Below are 19,755 nucleotides of genomic sequence, written 5' to 3'. Positions count from 1 at the left end.
AAAACTTGGAGGTATATGAAGTGGAATGGATCTGATATAAGTCAACTAAACATATTGCAAGCAGATTAAGATGAATTTGAATCTTATATTAATACAAATTTGATGTAAATATTATAGACCCATTTCCATCCATACTATCGTCATGCTCCCAACTAAAATGGCATATTTGTTGGGCATCCGATGTATGGTTTGAACTTTGAAATGGTCAAGATACCAAATAATCTACAAACGAGATCATTGGCACATCTGTGGTGGCATCATTGTCTCAACTAACTCAAATGTGTTCAGAGAAAGACATGCAAAACAGAAAAGAAAGGTACATTCATCAAAGCACGAGAAAGTTTAATCCAAAGTTAGCACAAGTATAAAGGTTGCCGATCATTATATGAGCTGATTATGGGCTCAAGCTTAATCGCGGCATTTTTGCAGAAACAAGTTAAACCAGTGCGACCAGGTCTCTTTCCAATAAATGTTTTCTTCTTATCAAACAAACAGCGATTCAATTAGTTTTCTTAAACAAATTAGAGAAGTGTTTGAAAGGTATAGGGTTGCAAAGAGTTTGAATACATACATTTTATGCATCACTAAAGCAAATTGAAGAATTGGATTCAACGTTGAGTGTAGCAAAGTTAAAGATGGATAATCCCCACATTGTGTTTGATCAAATTGCTTGAGGAAGTCACCAAAATGATAGAAGCCCTCTGACATGGTGGAACTGGAAAGGTCGGTCGTCAGTTTGATTCTTATGGGTGGCTACTTCACTGAACCATAAACAATTGGCATTGTGCAATGCTTAGTTGACGGGTGTCCAGCTCCGACTCAGATCTCTAAACAGCTCTAGATCCCGATAATCGAAACAAGAAATCAGCTACTTTGAAGTATCTCCCCTCACCAAACAGTCAAAATCATGCGTTCAAAACCATGAACGAGAGTGTCCTTTGATGTAAAGTGAAAAGTACTCCCTTTTCTCTAAATGGTTTGGGCGTCTGTGACATGTGGCCGATGATGAAGCGTTTTCTCTTGATGTGTTCCCAAGAAAAAGGGCATGGCTGAGCACGTGCAAGCAAAATCTTCCGCTTGTTTCTCGCTCACGTATTAACTGTCTCTATATAGCCAAATTATTTCTTATAGTTGAAGATGAAACAAACCAACAAGATACACATGAAGGAGTAGAAGAACAAACTCATGAATTGAGATTGAGTATGTGCATATGTGTGCACGCAACAAATATGCATAAAAAATAAAAGGATGTGGAGGCATTTGAGAAAATTTTTATAAAGTTATGTACTTTTTTAGTTTTTTAATATTCTTATTATTCCCTTTTAATCATTTTAAAAGTCCCCTTTTTTGTTTTAACAAGGGCATTTTAGTTATAACACACCCCTGTGCGGCTGTGCCTGGGGTGTGCACGTAACCTGCTTCGCCACGATTGAATCTAAATACTGACGCGAATCTGAGTTCTAGTTTTAAAAAATATAAGAAACCATAACAAAAAAAAATATTAATAACTGTAACAGGTTTGTTTTAGAACTGAGTTTGGCCCTGAATCTGAATCAATCAGACACGTTTAAGTCAGAGTTGGTAAGAACAGATCCAACCGGTTAACGCCCCAACCTATGAATAAGGGTTTGGGGTACACTCTACTACAGCCATGAGGTTCGACCCTTCGACCATAAGTTTTTTAAATAAAGACAATTGGTTAGTCATTAGGGATGTTAATGGGAAGCCCAAACCTGATTACTGAGGTCATACCAGAAATTATAATGTGATTCACAAAGGTTTGGATTGGTGAGTTGTTCTGCAACTGAATTAGAAGCCAAGCCCGTGGAAGAAAGGTGAACCAATCTTCATCTTTCTTGATACCGCTCCTCCTGCTCCCTGTATAACAAGTGAACATCTTTAAGTATAATACTTCAACATTTACATGGAATGTTTAACTTTCTGCTGATCACATGAAACACAAAGTGTGAAAAAGAAAATTTTGTCCATAAACTTAAATTGGTCAATAGTTACTGTCTTCTATGACAGTCATCCAATCAAAAGCCACAATAAAGTAGAGGTAGATTTTTCTAATATAAGCAACAAACGACAATATTGCACCTCTGCAGATAGTTTAAGAACAGAGCTGCAACTTTTTAAAGGTTTTATGCAGTCTTGCCTTTTCGAAGTATACTACAAAGTAATCCCTGCCTTATACTAATTTGTAGAAAATGATTCTACTTTTCTGTTAAGCTTTGAAAAACAAACTTGATGTCAACAAATACTGAGCTATGTTGGCAGAGACCGTCAACTGCTCATAAAATGGTTGTCCTTATAAAGGAACCATTTATAAAGGATTAAAAATGGATGAAAGATGCTCAATCATTGGTTTTAAGAGGATTTCCCTTAGTATCCAACTGCAAATCTATTCATGTTCACCTTGCTGTGAAGAAATCACTCAGCCATGCATTAAAAGCCAAATAGTGGGCTTTTGGCAAAGCAATCAATTATAAGATTACCCTAATTTTGACAAACTAGAAAGTTCTCTAGTTTCCCCAAGAAAAGTAAACCACGTGCAATACCCCTCCTAGTACCCATGGAATCAATAACCATAATCTATCAAATTCAACAAACATCCCAAGGATTCTTCAAATTAAATTTTTGTTCACTGACATTTAGACAAGCGACTTCTATCTAAGTTCGAAAAGTAGTCCAGATTTATCTCATAAGAAAATGATGATCTTATATCAAAGTACCCATAAAGCTATTCAAAGATGAAAGCATCACCAGAAATGAGAACTAAAAGGACTAGACAAGAAGCACCACTTCTATGGTAAAAAGGGAAAAGTAAATGATAAGAACATATAGATGAACTTAAGAGGTAGAACTATGAGAAAGAAACCCTGAGAGGGAAAGCAGCGTAAACATGGAAGCTATTTTTCGAGGCATGCAAAATGCCGATAGACAAATAACAGTATTTTGTATATAGGGGTAGAATTTATGAATAAGAAACTACAATTTCTGAAAAATAAACATAAAAGCGAAAGAAAGCAAAACCATACAAAGCATAATTATGTCTGATTCTGTGGTCCATACATCTCCGCAGTTTATGATCAATCTCTATAGATCATCATTTTAATGATTCTATGAAATAGATGATACCGAATTTCAACTTGCGCTTAATTGTGAAATCAACATGAAAATCTAGCATTGCAACAAAAAATGTTTACATTCGTTAAAGAATTTTAAGAATCAAGTGCTTGTCATGGAGGGAAGCTTGAGTTCCTTACTTGCAGGCTTGCAGCACCTTAAAGTTACAAGTCTGGAAAATAAAATAGCAGAGAAATAAAAAAAAAGTAAATAAGATCAGATGGGAAATTGTAGCAATAACTTTGAAGGAGAATAGAGGAGAAGAGACAACCTGTCTGCACATTTTGATTCCATCAGGACTAGGGAAAAAATGATGGGGGCAATGCCTGCAAGCTTTGAGGCAGAGATGGGAACAGTAAATATGGATTTTATTACTTCATCTTGTTTTGGCATAGAAAAAGTTAAAGAACTGAAGGGAATCTAAAAGCTGAAATAAGCAGAGAGTAACAACCTTTGATAGAGTTCATTGCCCTCGGCCACACTTGAGTTCAATTACTCTCTGAAACAAACTAGCATTCTGGTCTCGCTTAATCAGTTCAATCAGAACCTTATCTTCGTAATTATCCATCATGTCTACCAGCCTAGAACCAGTACAGTTCTTTGCAGATACTGAAAACACTAGTTGGCTGAATTTATCCTTTATATCCTGTATGTTGTACTTCTTTTCCTCCAAAGTAGATGATGCTATCAGGTTGTAAGCATACACAACCTTTTGTTGTCCAATCCTATAAGCTCGGCTGATAGCTTGCTTTCGCACTGAAGGATTCCAAACAAGATCAAGCAAAACCACCCTCGAAGCCCCGGTCAGATCAATTCCTTCAGCACATACCCTTGTTGAAACAAGTAGCACCTTCACCTCCTTTGACATATCATTAAAAGTATGAATTAGTGACTGCCGCTGCTTCTGATCAATAATGCTTCCATCAAGCTGTAGGACCTCCCGTCCATCAGTCCAACCAAAGAAAGAAATTAGATGTCTTTTTATGATGACGAGAGGGTCAATAAATTGACTAAACACCAAAATTTTCTCATTTATCGCTTCACAAAGCTGAACAAGCTCAATGACAAATCTTACTTTAACTCCATCATGGATTTGTTCCTTTGATAGATCCAACATATGCTCTTGGATGATTGCTCGATCTTTCTCATTATCTTTTTGAGAAGACCTTCTTAGAAGAAGGGATGGGTGGACACAAATGCAAGACACTTTATGATCGTAATCGAAGTTGGTACGATCAGTTAGCTTATCTAGAAGGCACCTCTGTAGAGGAGAGGGATATAGATAAACAAAATAATCTAACAAGCCAGGAAGCTCATGGATGGTTCCTTCGTGGACATGGATGAAAGGATCAATGATTGACCTCAGCTCTTTTAACTGCGAACTAGTTTCCTCTGGTTCTATGCCTACTGAAAAGGTTGCAAAACTACGTCGAAGTACTCTCTCATTTTTCTCATGTAAGAGGTACTCTTCATCAGCTTGGTCATCTAAACAGCTCGGGTGGTCCTCAAATCTCTCAAAAATGCCTTCTGCAAAATTTGGTCTAATCAAATACAGAGTGCTGAAAAGCTGATCAAAGTTGTTCTGGAATGGAGTCCCAGATAGCATGATACGCCGCTGTGTCTTAACCTGTTTAAGGCATTGCCAGAGTTTACTGTGCTTGTTTCTAGCAATATGCCCTTCATCAAGCACCAGCAAACCTGGATACTCCAGAAGTAAATTCCTTATTGATTCGCCCTCTCTGCCATGCTGCTTTTCTGCAGTCAGCTTTCCAAACAGGTGATAACTGATTCCAAGAATACTTTTGTCACGAATCCAGGAAAAAATTTTTACCATACGCCGCAAATTCTGTTTTCTTCCATTCCCCAACCTTGATTGGTTTTTCGAAAATATCTCCAACACTGAACCATTTTCCTTCCCTGAGAAGTCATTTCGATTGAGAATATGAAATGGCACCCCAATTCCCCATTTTTTGAATTCATTTTCCCAAGTAGATAGTAAGATAAGTGGAGCAACAATCATTGGTCTATAATCATCAAAAAGAAGAAGGAATGACCGGAGAAATGCTATGGTCAATAATGTCTTTCCAGTACCTGGAGCATGTGAAATCAGACAACCACCTATATCATCTGAACCAGTGGACTTCAAATCCTTAATAGCAATACCACCTCCCAAAGTTTTCCAAATAAACTCAAACCCTTCTTTCTGATGCTGGAACATTTTTTCTTTCAGGTCAGGAATGAGGTCCCATACAGTTCCATCGGAGAAAGTTTTTGAATTGCAGCCTTGGGTGCTGAATTCTTGACATTTGAACCCCTCATCATCAACCTCTGAAATTTCCTCTCCTTCACGTGAAATCCTCTTGCCTGATTTTCCATTCATACGCTTAATCTAATAGCATAAGCCATGAAGAAATGAATCATATGTCTACAAACTTTAATTTGAAAGGCTAAGAAAATCTAATCAATGGTACCTACTTGCTAACAAAATAATCATGTGCTTCTTACATTACATACCATTGGTGGCATTGTGTACTTAATTTCCAACTTCACATAATTGCAGACTTTGCACACAATGCCAATTTGTTCATCAAGAAGGAATTGATGCTGACAGGTAACTGGAGATTGAGTCATGTTTGTGTTCGATTCATGCTGAACACACAAAAAGAAGCATGTAAGATTCATGTTGTGTTGTTACTTCTAGTGAAGAAAATCAAAGGAGCCTGGAAGAGATCAAAACAATGTGTTATAAAAGACTTTCTTGAAAATGACAGCATTTTGAGGTTACATACCAAAACCAGATAAAAGGTTTCCTATATCACAAATACCAAGAATTATAAACTTGAGATTGAGATTACCTTTCAATGCAATCTAAATATGTAAAAGTGTAATATTATCTACTTAATCTTGCATCTGCATTTATGCATGTAAAGGGATCATAACGTCATGTTGTAAATGCAGATATAATTAAGGATTTTAGAAAAGAGATATACATATTTATAGGCTAAATGTGCATAATAAAAAGTATATATATGAGATTCATTAAATGTGCCTCAAAGTAGAGAGAGTTGGTTCATTTGGATCAACATGCTTGTATTGTTTTTGCCTAGAGTTTACCTGCTTTAATAATTTCTGTAAAATCTTAGTTACCGTTTGCTATAAACTAATAAAAGTATTGATAAATGTAGCGAATTTTGAACTTCTTATGAGATGATAAAGCAGTAGGCTAATCATAAGCGAGACATCAATTGATCACGAAAGTATACTCAGTGTCCTTATTGGAAAGTTGGAACCAGAATTATTTGATCTTTCCCACCTGTGTCTCATGCCAATCAGGACAACCGATCTCATTCAGTCTGAGGACGAAATTTAGTTCATTCCAAAGGTCATCTAGTTCTCCTTCAGAATCTGATTTCTCACGCTCTGATTCGCTAGATGACCACCGCAAAGGCAACTTTATTTTGATTGGAATTTTTTCTTCACAGGTCTTCACATCATCGGGTAAAATGTCCCTCTTTTCATTAATTGTGTCCATAAGAAGATCAAAGAGTGAAAGCTCCATCCGTTTGTTCTTTTTTTTCTTGTATATTTTCTCTGTACTAGCAGCACAACTATTGCCATCGGTAGAATTACCATAATCATTGGTATCTTGGTCGTCCAAATGATCATGTATAGGTTGTCCAGAGGTCTTGTTGCCCCTTTTCTCAATGTTCAACTCAGCCTTGTCATAAAGTTTCTGATCTCCAGGGATCTTCTTAACCTCTTGTTTGGCTCGTTTTTCAGCACTACCTGCAACACCTTTAACATCACCGACATCATCATCATAGCCATCATCAATATCAGCAACATTAGTACTCTGATCATGATCATTAGCTTCTATTTTAGTAAAAGTGTCTCTGTCTTCTTTTATTATCCCCTCTTCAGTGCGACCATCTTCTGAATAAGGAGTTCTAGGTCTTCTCTTGGGAGTTTTTTCCATATGGGACCTTGTTTTGTTGACAAGAGTGTTATACTGTCTCCCATGTTTCTTGCAACCGTCTTGCTTCAACCTGCTTCGGAGTATATTGTTCTCATTCTTTAAGATGATGTTTTCTTCTCTAAGTTCTCTCATTACAACCTCTGTTTGTTTCAAACTTCTGCTTTGCTCCTCTACTTGTATCTCTTCCTCATATTCCTCCTGATTCTCTTCATCGTCTTCTTCAGAATCGTACCAGTCATCATCAACATTATAGTCATCATCCTCGTCATCATCCTCAATGTCATCAGTATCTTCATCTTCTTCTCCTCCTCCTCCTCCTTCTTCTTCTTCACTATCAAAACTCAGACTTTGAGTTTCTTCCTCCTCAACTTTCTGCCCTATTGATCTATTCTTATTTGCGATTCCAGCTTCCAATCCTAAAGAGTCCTTAGTTTTCTGCTCTTTTGTCTTCAACTGCTTAGTATTATCATCATTGTCACTGTTGACTAGATCAACAAATACTTTTTCTTCCTCGTTTAGGAAAAAATGAAGACTTCCTGCTTTCATGACGTTTGAGTGCATTCCTTCTTGGTAGCTTCTCAAAGGTGAAGTTGACCTTTCCTTCAAGTTAACATCCTCATCATCATCATCATTATAATCATCATCAGTGACACTCTCCTCCACATCATCACTTGTAGAAATTGATTCTTCATCTTCATCCTCGTTCCATTGCAAACTCCGCTTCTTCTTCACACAATTCAATTTCTTCGAAGCTTTCTCTCTCCTTCTGGCCACCCTATTGGAATTCCTTGAAGCTATTTTTTTAACTTTCCTTGCTTGGATGACTGGCCTTCTTACAAGCTTCTCCACTTCAGTTGAATCCTCATTATCATCCTCACTGCTCATGAGCTCAATTGCTCCCTTCTTCTCACCATTTCCATTAATAGAGGAGCAAATTGTGATCCCTAGCTTCCTACATTTCATTTTTGTCCTCCATAACCTTTGAGAACCCCTGGAAGATGCGTCTGATTGTTCCTTCCCTTTCCATGAACTTGAACACTCCTTTTTCCTTGCAAACTTTCTCATTTCAACATCATTGTCATCCTCCACTGTCTTACCTTTCTGCACATTCGAACTCCGCTTTCTTGTCTTGAGCTTCTCTACATGATCACTGCCCTCTTCCTCTTCGCTCAAGAGAATGACTTCTTTTGCTCTCTTGCCTTTTCTACTACTTGAGCAATGGGGAACTTCTGCATGCTTCCTTCTTGAACAATCCACAACCTCAAAAGACCCAAAAAAAAAAGGAAAGGAAAATCTTAATCATGAAGAACAAACTGAAGCTTAAAACCACCTTTTATACAGAAAAAGAAAATGTGGAAGAGCTCTTACAGGAGGAAGAATTTTCCGCCATCCAGACATTTGGCTTCTTGTTCTTCCAGCAATGCAGTTCATGGCTGCGAATAGACATGCATTGAGAAAAAAGAAGGGTTGGTTTGATTGCGTAACTCAAAAAATAAACAAGCTCAGTGCCTAGAACACCTTTAATTGGAAAATAAGAACACTTGTAGTTAAGAGCATTGTACTCTCAAATATTTAGTTCATGTGGATATACATCTAAAGACAAGACCTCGAATGTTTGATCGTCAGACAAGTACATATATCATGCAAATTATCAATCCTCATCCTGATCATGCAGCTTTTGACACTAAAGCAGGTGGAAAACAAAAAAACTGACAAAGAATATAGAAAGGAAATGAACAAATAACTTGAAAAAATACAGAGCCATATTTTCCAACGTGAGTCTCACTTTGAGTGCCATTTCCATTAGATTATTTAAGCACAAAAGAATCAACATCTTAAAAAGATAAATGCAAACAAAAAAAAAAGTTATAAAATCCAAAACTGAAGTATAAGAAACTTAAATGCAAGAGTAACAGATTCACTATCAAATCAAATGTCTCTTTGGTCCTTGCATCTCTTTAAAATCCATTTAACGTCTACAACAAGCAACCAGTCTACACTTTTCATTTGCCGTTTTTCAATTACATGCAGAACAAAATGCACTAATTTCCATCTACATGGTATTTTGTGAATGTATCATTTTGGATCCATACATGGAAACAGTCTTAAAAGCTTGAATCAAAGAAACATAATACTGATGAATTTATTCACAGTTGCCATGAAAAATGAACATAAAAAAAAAAGAGTAAGTTTAGAACCCAAGAGAAGAAGAAAAGGAGAAGAACAAGGTCGTCGGTTATATACCTGAAAATGACAATTTACAACAATGGTTTGCCAAAGCCCACAGTGTGAGAGAAAAGGAACACTAGAACACGAAAGAAAAGGGTCGGTGCAGCAGAAAAAAAAAATACAAAAACAGAACACGGAGAAATATCCTGGAACGTGAAAGGAAATGATTCCTGCAACACGAAAGAGAAAAGAAAAAAAGAACAATACATAAGAAAAGAAGAATGTACAAACCTAAAAATTAGAACAACAACCATAAGAAAAGAGATAAAAAAAATGAAACACACCTCCTGCAAAAAAAAAAAAAAGCTAAAAAAGGTAAAAGAAAAACTTACGAACACAAAAACAAGATGGCCGTCTGGGCTGGCGGAGACTACTGGCTACTCGGCAAACTCTCAGCAACCAAATGGGATCACTTCACACGCAGCAGTTCCGGAGCACGCGTTTGAATATACGTACACAATGCGCGCAGAGAGACGGAGAGAGAGAGAGAGAGAGAGAGAGAGAGAGAGAGAAAGAGAGAGAGAGAAAGAGAGAGTTTCTGCTGATAAGATTGATGAAGAAGATACTAAGTGTGCGAAGAAGAAGAAGAAGGGAAGAGAAGATGGACGAGCGACCAACGCGAACAGAACACACATGGGAAGCTCATGCAGGTAGCGCTTCTGGAGCACTGCCGGACTCCAATAGATTGTTTTTCTCGATGACGAAAAAGCCCCCATCTCTTTTAATTATGACCTCGTTACCTGAACTTGTCGCGTCCGGCGCTGGTTCTTCAATGAAGGAAGCACGCCGAGAAAAGGACAGTACATCAGAGGAATTTCAGTGAGCAACCAATAGAAGATATTACTGTTTAGGTAACGTCTGCCTCCACCCTCCAAAAGTATAGGTTTCCCTTCGTAGCTCATGTATAAAACAAAATTTAATACATCAAAGAATGTTAGAATGATTGGTTAATTGAATCTTAAGTGGTAAACAATTTTATTTAAGTAGATCCTTGATTGATACTTAGTTAAAGTGCTTGAGAAGTTGATTGTTTTTTATATTTTTGTTTAATTATGAATCAGTTTACTGTTAGAATGAGCTGCACGAGAGATTCAGATTTGGTTCGATTTAGAAATCCGAATCAACATCTTGAACCTACACAATTGGCTGCCCTTTTTAACGAATGTCACTAAGTTTCGCATGTTGGTAGGTGAACCAAAGTTCAAAACTTATAAATCTAAATATAGAACAGTAAAAACTTATAATCTTTACAGCCACTTGCCATCTTTATTTCACGTTCAAATTTCAAAGTTACCGTTCGTTTCATAGTTATTACAACAATTTTTGAAAAATCTCATAAAAAAAAAAAGAATACGAAATGATGAATTGAAGCAGTCAAGATTAACATCTTACAGAGCCTTATTAACTTTTAGCATACGATTTAGGTGGTAAAAAAAATATTATAGCAAAAAATATAATAGTTTGGATGAATAACGTAAAAAGAAATTAAGCGGAAGATAACTTATCGATTGCTGAGTTCAATCCTGACGATATTAACACGGAATGGACCTGATGTCTTAATCTAATTATTTCACATTTTATGGCCAGCGTTTCTCAACGTTGTATTAAATGGATAAGCGGTTCCAGATATGGCGGCTGGTTAATAATGAGAACGTTTGTATTGCCAAAAGTGGACCGTCTTCCAAAAAGGATAAAAAAAATCGGAACCGAAATCAATCTGGAATTTTTTTATTGATCTACCGGAAGCCTGTTTTTAAAAAATTTAAAATTTACCAATAAAAAATGGGGAAATGAATATTTTGCTATTGTTTAGATCTCGCTCATTCAAGAATCAATTGCGAGAACTAAGTTGTAAAATTGAGAAGGTAAGAATGTTTAAATCTTGTTGATCGTGTGATGGTCTCATACGTCAGATGTGATCCTCATGCCCTAGAGATATGCGGATTTCATACAAGTAGGGATGTCGATGTATCTAATTTGAGTGGGATACCCAACTGAACCATTTTGAAAAAATTCATATATATGAATAAATAATATTTGATTAGGAAATCAGATCAAATTTAGATTTAATAAATGACATCTTCAGATGTACATAAATATCCAACGGGATGTAGATCAAATTTAGTTTTAAATAAATATCTTATATATAATACTTTTTAACTTTTGAATATATACTGGATTTGGTTCAAAAATTTAGATTTAGATTCAGATATAAATGTAAAATTCGGCTCAAGACCAGATTCTTTGTTCATTTTTAAATTTAAATATGTGAATATCTGAAAATATGATTCAGAATATATCTAATTCTAATCCGATCCATAGACTTCCCTATCTACAAACCACATGCTGGAGGGGAAGAATCAAACATTTTGGTGGCGAGTGAGCACCTTGGGCGATTTCTTTTTAATTTGTATATATATATATATAGCAAGCAAAACTCAAGTTGATAGTGAGTGTCCCAATTGTATATATATGTATATATATATATATATATCCATTGCAAAACACACACACACACATATATATATATATATATATATATAGCAAGCAAAACTCAAGTTGATAGTGAGTGTCCCAAATAAATTTAGGGGAAACTAATATTGCTGTTGCTACATATAAAAGAAGCTCTGGCAGGGAACCATGTGGTACTCGCCAAAATAGACCGCAATAAATATGGTTGTCAGTTTGTAACAACTTACAACTTAAAAGTTATTATAACAAGTTTCAGGGGACCGTGTATGCAACTGCCCCCACATGCCTACATATAGCTCTGCTCCTGTGACCAATAAAGATAAGATGCATCCTGCTCTCAAAGCTGTTCACACTCGTGATATTTTTTTCCTTGGTGTGGAGGACAAGATTAATTGGATTTAAAAAAGAATAAAGGCGCTTAGCTTTCAAAACTTTTCATGATGAGAAAAATTATTGAAAGTTTCAATTACTTGTTCACAATTTATCATTCATTAGAATCCTTACTTGTTTCTCAAGAGCTAATTTTATAGAAAAGACTATGTAAATGGATGTAACTAACTAGATTTGTAAGACTAAAATTCTTGCAGGTTGAATTGAATGTATAAACTGAATTTTATAAGGTTTTGCAAGTGGAGCGGTTTTAGCTGTCTCGGTTCATGAAAGTCAACCTGAACATCAAAGTTTCAAGATTTTTAAAATTCAAATATCGCATTTATTTTGTATGATTTGATTTATGAAAAATTGCTTAAGTATCACATAAAAAGCATGCCTTGGGAGAGAGAGAGAGAGAGAGAGATATTGCGAATAATTTTTTTTTTCATTTATTTATTGTGGGAATCAACCCGAACCTGTTCGGGCACTGCATAGATCCAACCCAGACTGCAAACCTTCTCAGCTAAGAGTAAAGACCCATTTCAAGGTTGGAAAATCGGGTCGGGTTGCAGACTAGGTCGACCCATTAATAGACTCCAGTTTCCCACTCGTTCCGCTCCGCCGGAGCGGCGGAGGCACCGAAGGAAGTCGATTGAAGAGGGGGCGGAGGACGGGAGGAGGATGGAGAAGCGGTTCTCTCTCATTCAAACGCTTGCGGCCGCCGGCGTCTTTTCCGCGGTCTCCTTCTGGTAAAGAAAAAGAGATTACATACTTTTCAGCTTCTTCCTTCTTCTCGATGTCGGGTCGGGGTTAGAGAAAATTCTGACGGCGGGCTTGGCCTTTGCAGGTACGGATTCATGTTCGGGAGGGAATCCGCGAGGAAGGAGCTCGGCGGATTGATTGAACGCCTTCGTAGCGGTAATCCTTCGCCAGACGTTCCGGATTCTTGAGCTTTCCTTTCTTCCTTTACTCTCTCTGGGTTTCACTTACTGCCTTTCTCTTCATGTGCGAATCGGTTTGGGGATTTTTCCCCTTGTCGGAGTAGCGAAATTTTTTGGGGATTAGGGTTTTTCTGGATGTAAAGATGAACTGAGAATGGATCCTGTTTTGTTAAGTAAAATGCTCCTGATTGATTTTCTGGCTGTTGGTGATTTACTTGGGTTGTTCAGGGATCCACCGTTATCAGGAAATGCCCTCACTGTATCTTTTCTTCAAATTGCTTTGGGCGTAGCTAAAGAACGCGGTTTCTTTTGAGGCTTTTCTTGAGCCTTGCTTTCCATTTTGTGGCTCGATTCTTTGTCCCTTTTCTCAGACCGCTTTCCGCACCCATTTGGTTTCGCGGTAACTATGAGGAGAAAACAAATCTAATTCTGTACCCTGTTATAAGGTTTGAATACGTAATTTCGCTTGGTCGGAGTCAACAGAGTTCCCTGTTAGCCAAAAGATATGACGGAACAGAAAAGTGATGAGCATTATGCAGGTATATATTCAAATACTGATAAGTATTTTGATTTCCGAATAGTGTCACAAGGATAAAATATGCAGGTCTGTATTTAAATACTGTCACAAGTATGTTTGTTTCCACAACCATGTTATTCTACTAGGCTGAATTAGTTCCCCATAGATGGCGCCGTCTAACACTGAGCTATGGGAAAAGCAGAGCCAATTTTATCATGTCCAAGTCGGTAGCATTTTATATTGACAGGATATGGTCCCAACTGGACGTGGTTATCCTCTTCACCTGCAAAGAAACATACAGTGTAGAGAGCAATTTCGAACTCAGGGCTCACACCAACCAAGGTGCTAGAGACAGACTTGAGAACGCCATTCCACTCGAACTGGATAGTGAGCAGTTGAGTTTCTGAATCTGGCTGCATGTAGTAGCAGAAGATTCAGCAGGTGTAGCAGAAGATTCAGCAGTTAACATAGCTACACTGATGCATCAGTTATCCTGAGCTATAGAAGAAGTGCAGTTCATGTTTAAGAAATATCATCACAAGCTCTATGGCATTACGTTACACATATTTCAGGTGACGAGCATGAGAACGGAAGTGGATAATTACAGGGGACGTTATGGGCCGGTGTGTGTGTTTATGGGTATGCGTGCATAACTAATCTGCTGAGATACATGCAAATTCATCTTAAAACTTGAACAAGCTGAAGCCCACTTACGAAATGTCCACGCCTTCTAGGAAGAATGTATCCATGATAGTCGACCCTCCCTTTAGCTTCTTCCAGGTAAAACTAGATAGAGAAAAGGGAACAATAAGATTTCATATCCATGCATGTTAACAATCATATTATGAGATTATGAGAAATTGGTTATGCACAAAGGAATTGAATCGAACGTTCTCCAACTTTAAACTGCTTTCAGAAGCAGTAAGATTGGTTCTTGATAAATACAGCAGTAATAAAAAATGCACATGGTCTTGTATACAAGGTTCTTAATGCACATGGTCTTGTGCTTACAAGGTTCTAAGGGTCAAACGCCACAAGAAGCCAGAAGATTAAACATCCGAAGCCATTGAGGAACAGGCTAAGGGAATTTCCTGCCTTGAGCATTTCCACCCATGGGTTGTGGATGAAAGCTGAATGTCAAGTGGAAAATCTTAACCATGACAAGTACTATAATAAAAGGCCATACGGTGAGCCCTTCTACGTCAGTCTGAAAGTTGAAACAATCGAAAGGAGACTTGTGTATGGTGAGTCACCGTCAATGTCTCCTGTGACATTTTCAGTCCAATCTTGGAACTTTCTGCTCGACAAATCTGCAACGATTAGATCTTCCGTCCGCAACAGCCGGTTGATACAATTGATACTGAACAAATGCAGATGAAACCTTTCGCACAATTGATACAGATGCTTCCTAGTAAACTTTTACAAGAGTTCTTGGTTATGCATTTTTGCAAACATACATTCTCTGAACTTAGAGATGGCTCAGGTTTTGGAATAATGACTGAGAGCATAAATCGATTTGAGGAGAACCATGCCAAGCTTTTAGGATATCCTAGCTTCAGTCTGTAAGATGGTGACCCAAGGTATCTGGAAGCACACTAACTCGAGAGTCGAGCGAATGTATCAAAACCTACTCGCATGAATTAAGCAACCATGTTGACGGGGAAGAATGAGGTTAGTTCCAGGAACACCGAAGGGCTATTATATCAGCAAAAGGAATGTGAAGAAGCCTATGACAATCTTTTCCGATGCCCACGATAGCAATTAAAAGAAGGGTGAAGTGAAATAGCTCTAGAAATCTAATGGTCGTGCCTGAAAGAACCGTGGTGCCACGCCTTGTAAGACTAGTAGCCACCATTGTGAGATCTCAACAAAACATCGGTTCTCCAGCAAATATGAAATAAGTTGGACATGAATGCAATTGCAGAAAATGATCCTAGCATGCATGCCTTTACAGATATGCTTTACGAAATAGCACGATTACGCAGTTGAGAGTTGACATGCAGGAAGCGGCAGATTTGCCAATGCACATTGTAGCAGAAACAAGAAGATTACTACCTGCGGATAATGGTAATACACTTGTAATATACATTTGGTGAACATGCTCGGAGTAGACAATGAAAAATTGAGGAGAGATTGTACCTGAATCCAGTTGTGAAAACCTGAAACTTGGTTCTCCCCACGGCCCTTTATTTCACCAACAAAGACATGTTCGAATGCAGAAGAGCTATTAGATGCGCCGCCTCTTCCATAAAGATCAAACCATATGGCTCTCATCCTTCTCTTAAAATCATCATAATGCTCAGAAATAATCCCTTTTGAAAGAAGATATCTATACAGATACTTGACTGGCGCAGTCCTACTAATCTCCTCAATGAATGCATCTTGTTCCTGTCTCTCTTCGGGTGTTGTCACCTCTTTAGCACCTTGACATGGATTATAGTTGTCTAAAAGAGCACAAAATCGGGAGTAACTTGGTCGATGGAGTACATCTTCACTTAGATAAGAAAACAAAGCTCCTCGTGCCACATCTTCCTTCTCATAGGCCTTTTTCCCTTCTCCACAATCAATCTCATAATCTTTCCCAGGTACCAAGCGGTTCAAATCAAGTTGCCAAAGCTTGTCACAAGCTACTGAGAGATTGTTAAGCTCCTCTTCTGTCGGTTCCAGATCAACGTGGCTTACTTCATCAGCGTATTCCTGCTCACTGGCTGGCCTCTTGTAGCCATGCCAATGTTCCATTTTTTCCTGCAAATTTAAGCAACCTTTTTTTTAGTAAATGATGAATAGCTAGGAAGATTATGAGAAATGGCGCCTGCAATTAATTTCAACGAACAGTAGTGCGGTAGACCAACACATATTGATGATTCCTTCTGCCTTTAGAGGCAGCATAATTCGGTACTCATCATGATACGAAGAACAACAATGGACTGCTCATTAACTATTATTTTTCAGAGTAAGAAATGTTACCAGACGAACAAGAAGTTTAAATTCAGATACAAGTGAAAAAGATCAAACAGAAAAATAATTGCCATACCGCATGAGATTGTCTATGAGGTTTCCTGACATGATGTGAATTGACAGTTTGCCACTCCTCAATGTTCGAGGTTTCACACTAAGAACAATAGAAATATAGATGTGAGCTATGCAGGTGATTATAGGCAGCCAATAGTTTAATTTACAGAATGACAAGTTCAAGAAGTTGGAAGAACTTTAAGATGCATTCACTGACGCTGTATTGATGGGTACTACTATAGCCGCTCTGGTGGATTTTTTCTTCTCTTTCTTCTTGACGGTAAAACCCAACCTGGAATCAGCATTAGCAAAATAATACTTTGATCAGAAGGATCATTCTTCTGTAAAGATTATACATTTCAGAGTCTGAATTGCAAACGAGCCGAACGGTTGAAGTGCAAAACAAGGAGCGCAAGACAGGAACCTCATGTGTTTGCTTCTGGGGCTTCCTGTCATTGTGGTCGGGAACAGTTGTCCACTCCTCATTGTTGCTCTCCTGTGTCCAGAAGCACCCACAAAACACAAATTTGATACCATTCAAGAACTAGAAGATCAACTAGTGAAATTTCCTTCTACACGAAATTTGGATAAATCCACTAGAGAAAAATCGGAAAGTAGAGAGACGATTTAAAGCCGCGACTTCCCCACTGGATGAATTTGCTGTATGATCGATCAATTCTATACCAGGGAGTGATCAGCCAATCTTACACTGTACGGATGGGAACTCGACTGATGATACCGTGGACCTTTCTCGCCCTTTTCATGCTCTCCGAACTCAGCCTGCAATTCGAGAAATCAGTTCACAAGCTCTCTCTCTCTCCATCTCTCTTAGTTGCCCGACAAATGGAAACATAAGAAGCATCCAAAAATCATTCTCAAATTGTGACAAGGACCGACAATTCATAGAGGAACAATGAGGCAATTCCAAAGACAGGACGGAAAGGAAGACCAAAGGCTAACATTGTGTCGGTGAGCATTCCATTGAGGGGATCCTTCTTCTCTTCCATCCTGCTCTCCAGATACAACCTGCAATCCGATATCATGGCGCATAGGGCGTCAGAATCCCATCTACTTGGAGATTCCAACATCGTCCAACAACAAGAAATCAAGGAAAAAACAAAAAACCTGTGCCCAGGTGGATCTGGAGCGCTCTTCTCTAGGTTGGTCGTCGTCTCCTTCGCCCAACGCCACATTTAGCAGACCTCTGACCAATCCTTCCATTGCCTTTCCACTCGATCCTGAGTCTGCCGACAGAACAAGAGAGGGTGTGTTTCAGAAGTCAGAACTCAGAACGGGTGTTGCAGGTAGACGCTAGCAAAGAACCATCATTAGCCACCCCTTCTTGTATTAATTGAAAAGATGGGATGGAACACGCAATCAATGCAAAAGAGGAAGGTGGGGACTGGGGAGTTGGAAGATTTAGACGTTGAGGAAATGTAGCAGAAAGGAGGAGATCAAGGTACCGAGTCTGTTGACCTCCTGTGCTGGAAGACTGACGGATTTCTTTCATAATTCATCCATCGTCTTGCTGTCCGTTGACATGTCCATCCAATCATGTAGCTGTTTTTATCTTTTTAACCAACCAAGTTGGTTGGTAATAAAATTAACTTTTTCCAATCAAATTTCTTGAGTGAAATGGCTGTGCAAGCAAATTTTACGTCATAAACTCTATGCAACGGACAAGTGCCCTCGGTATTAAACAAAGGATGAACTTAAGAAGTACAAATGTTAAAATGGAACTAATAATATATCCAAATTAGACAAGAATCGATTTGTCAATTATCTATATTTAGGTTGGTTTTAAAGCAAAATCAAGGAATAAAAAGAAAAAAAAAATTCTGATAACCGAGTGAAAGTGAACCTAGGCATTTTTTCTTATTTTTGTATTATCTCTTGACTGTGATTAGAGTTGCAAACTAATTGCATCAAATGCTAGAAATGTTTCACAGAAGGATGCTAAACTATTCAGAAACATATTCATGTTGGAATATTTGTATTTAGTCACTTGAAGTATATAAGAGAACAGATTATAAAACGATCATTTTCGAAACTTGTGTTGTTTTTGTTAATTCACTGAAGCTTGGTTGCTCACTTGGACAATATTAGAAATACTAGTAAGATTCTTGTTTTCTCCGTGATATACACGTCTGTAAATCATGCCTCACAATATGACAATGCTGAGAGAATCGGATTTTTCGAAACGAGGATAAAAGGGACGGCTTTCAACGAGAGGAAAAGCTTGCATTTGGTATCAAATATTTGTATGTTTCTGATCTTATCTCAACAACCGAAATCCCCAATACCTTGGCATGTTTGTTAACAGGGGATTTGAGTTCCTTGGTGATATGAGATCTATAGATGCAAGTCTGACCCCTGGCTCCTCCGCCCTCTCAGATCAGCGGTTTGGCATGAAAAAGTTGATTTGAAATATACATTTTTACACAATGTGAAGATCCATTGTTTTGTTTGGATGATATGTCTCAGAAAATGATGATTTCAGATCTCAGAATAGAAACAAACAAGAAACGGGCCTGACTTCTTCTTAAAAACTATTTCACAAAGCTTTTCACTTAGCTTGTTAATTATACTTAGACCATCGAGATGATTAAGTTCAACTTGCCTTAATGAACGACTTCAGGTTCTTCTTTTTTTGAACTTGGCTTACTTACGTGGTAGATGAATTCACTCGGGTTTTGGCTAGCTCAGTTCTGCAGTTCGATCAAGTTCAGATCCATATCCGTTGGCATTCTATGCTTAGGTCCAACCTTATATCCTGAAAATATTTCGATCATCACCATTCTCATCATACACATCAACTAGGCGATCAATCTTCAACATAAGAACGAATGTAATCAAGTTCCTTTGGATGAACTAGTGAAGACAAAAGATGTGTAATCTACACGCTGCTCTATTTCTTTTAGGAGCAATCCCTACTTCAGGAAAAAGTTGTCTGCCAAGTCTATTCCATGACAACTGTAGGATCAGGTTTTGGATCTTGTGAGTCGGCAGGATGCAGACGTCAAACTTTCGAATACAAAAAATTTTATTTATTTTTTTCTTGTGATGAATTATATAAACATGATGTTTGATTGGAACACTAAAACAAA

The 19,755-nt window shown here is 37.9% G+C and overlaps 3 protein-coding genes across 9 annotated transcripts; 1 reads left to right on the top strand and 2 right to left on the bottom strand.

Annotated features, from left to right (window-relative positions):
- Window positions 1–555: 555 nt before the first annotated feature.
- On the bottom strand, window positions 556–9,969 carry LOC116252378 (SNF2 domain-containing protein CLASSY 4-like). Of its 5 annotated transcripts, none has more exons than XM_031626586.2 (8): window positions 9,667–9,969; window positions 8,474–8,538; window positions 6,443–8,365; window positions 5,644–5,778; window positions 3,581–5,518; window positions 3,401–3,462; window positions 3,270–3,301; window positions 556–1,878 (listed from the first exon to the last, which is right to left on the bottom strand). In XM_031626586.2, exons 2-5 carry the CDS (start codon window positions 8,534–8,536, stop codon window positions 3,593–3,595), a joined length of 4,047 nt encoding a protein of 1,348 aa, XP_031482446.1. In that variant the 5' UTR covers window positions 8,537–8,538; window positions 9,667–9,969; the 3' UTR covers window positions 556–1,878; window positions 3,270–3,301; window positions 3,401–3,462; window positions 3,581–3,592. The 5 variants fall into 5 exon arrangements, with proteins under 5 accessions (XP_031482446.1, XP_031482445.1, XP_031482447.1 ...); XM_031626585.1 differs by lacking the exon at window positions 9,667–9,969 and having other exon boundaries at window positions 556–1,105; window positions 1,753–1,878; window positions 8,474–9,270; XM_031626587.1 differs by lacking the exon at window positions 9,667–9,969 and having other exon boundaries at window positions 556–1,099; window positions 1,753–1,878; window positions 8,474–9,270.
- A 2,781-nt stretch (window positions 9,970–12,750) lies between these two features.
- LOC116253526 (uncharacterized) lies at window positions 12,751–13,316 on the top strand. Its single transcript, XM_031628372.2, has 2 exons — window positions 12,751–12,927; window positions 13,026–13,316. The coding sequence occupies exons 1-2, from the start codon at window positions 12,860–12,862 to the stop codon at window positions 13,126–13,128; spliced, it is 171 nt and encodes a 56-aa protein (XP_031484232.1). The 5' UTR covers window positions 12,751–12,859; the 3' UTR covers window positions 13,129–13,316.
- Window positions 13,317–13,663: 347 nt separating this feature from the next.
- LOC116253525 (uncharacterized) lies at window positions 13,664–18,175 on the bottom strand. Of its 3 annotated transcripts, XM_031628370.2 has the most exons (10): window positions 18,112–18,175; window positions 17,774–17,892; window positions 17,609–17,674; window positions 17,333–17,428; window positions 17,073–17,144; window positions 16,866–16,940; window positions 16,671–16,748; window positions 15,776–16,381; window positions 14,351–14,422; window positions 13,664–14,049 (listed from the first exon to the last, which is right to left on the bottom strand). In XM_031628370.2, exons 2-10 carry the CDS (start codon window positions 17,867–17,869, stop codon window positions 13,813–13,815), a joined length of 1,398 nt encoding a protein of 465 aa, XP_031484230.1. In that variant the 5' UTR covers window positions 17,870–17,892; window positions 18,112–18,175; the 3' UTR covers window positions 13,664–13,812. The 3 variants fall into 3 exon arrangements, with proteins under 3 accessions (XP_031484230.1, XP_031484229.1, XP_031484231.1); XM_031628369.2 differs by lacking the exon at window positions 18,112–18,175 and having other exon boundaries at window positions 17,774–18,105; XM_031628371.2 differs by lacking the exon at window positions 18,112–18,175 and having other exon boundaries at window positions 17,357–17,428; window positions 17,774–18,105.
- Window positions 18,176–19,755: the final 1,580 nt, after the last annotated feature.

The sequence above is a fragment of the Nymphaea colorata genome, chromosome 4, assembly GCF_008831285.2.
Source record: "Nymphaea colorata isolate Beijing-Zhang1983 chromosome 4, ASM883128v2, whole genome shotgun sequence".
Classification (NCBI taxonomy): Eukaryota; Viridiplantae; Streptophyta; class Magnoliopsida; order Nymphaeales; family Nymphaeaceae; genus Nymphaea; species Nymphaea colorata.
This window is presented reverse-complemented; position numbering and strand designations above follow the sequence as displayed.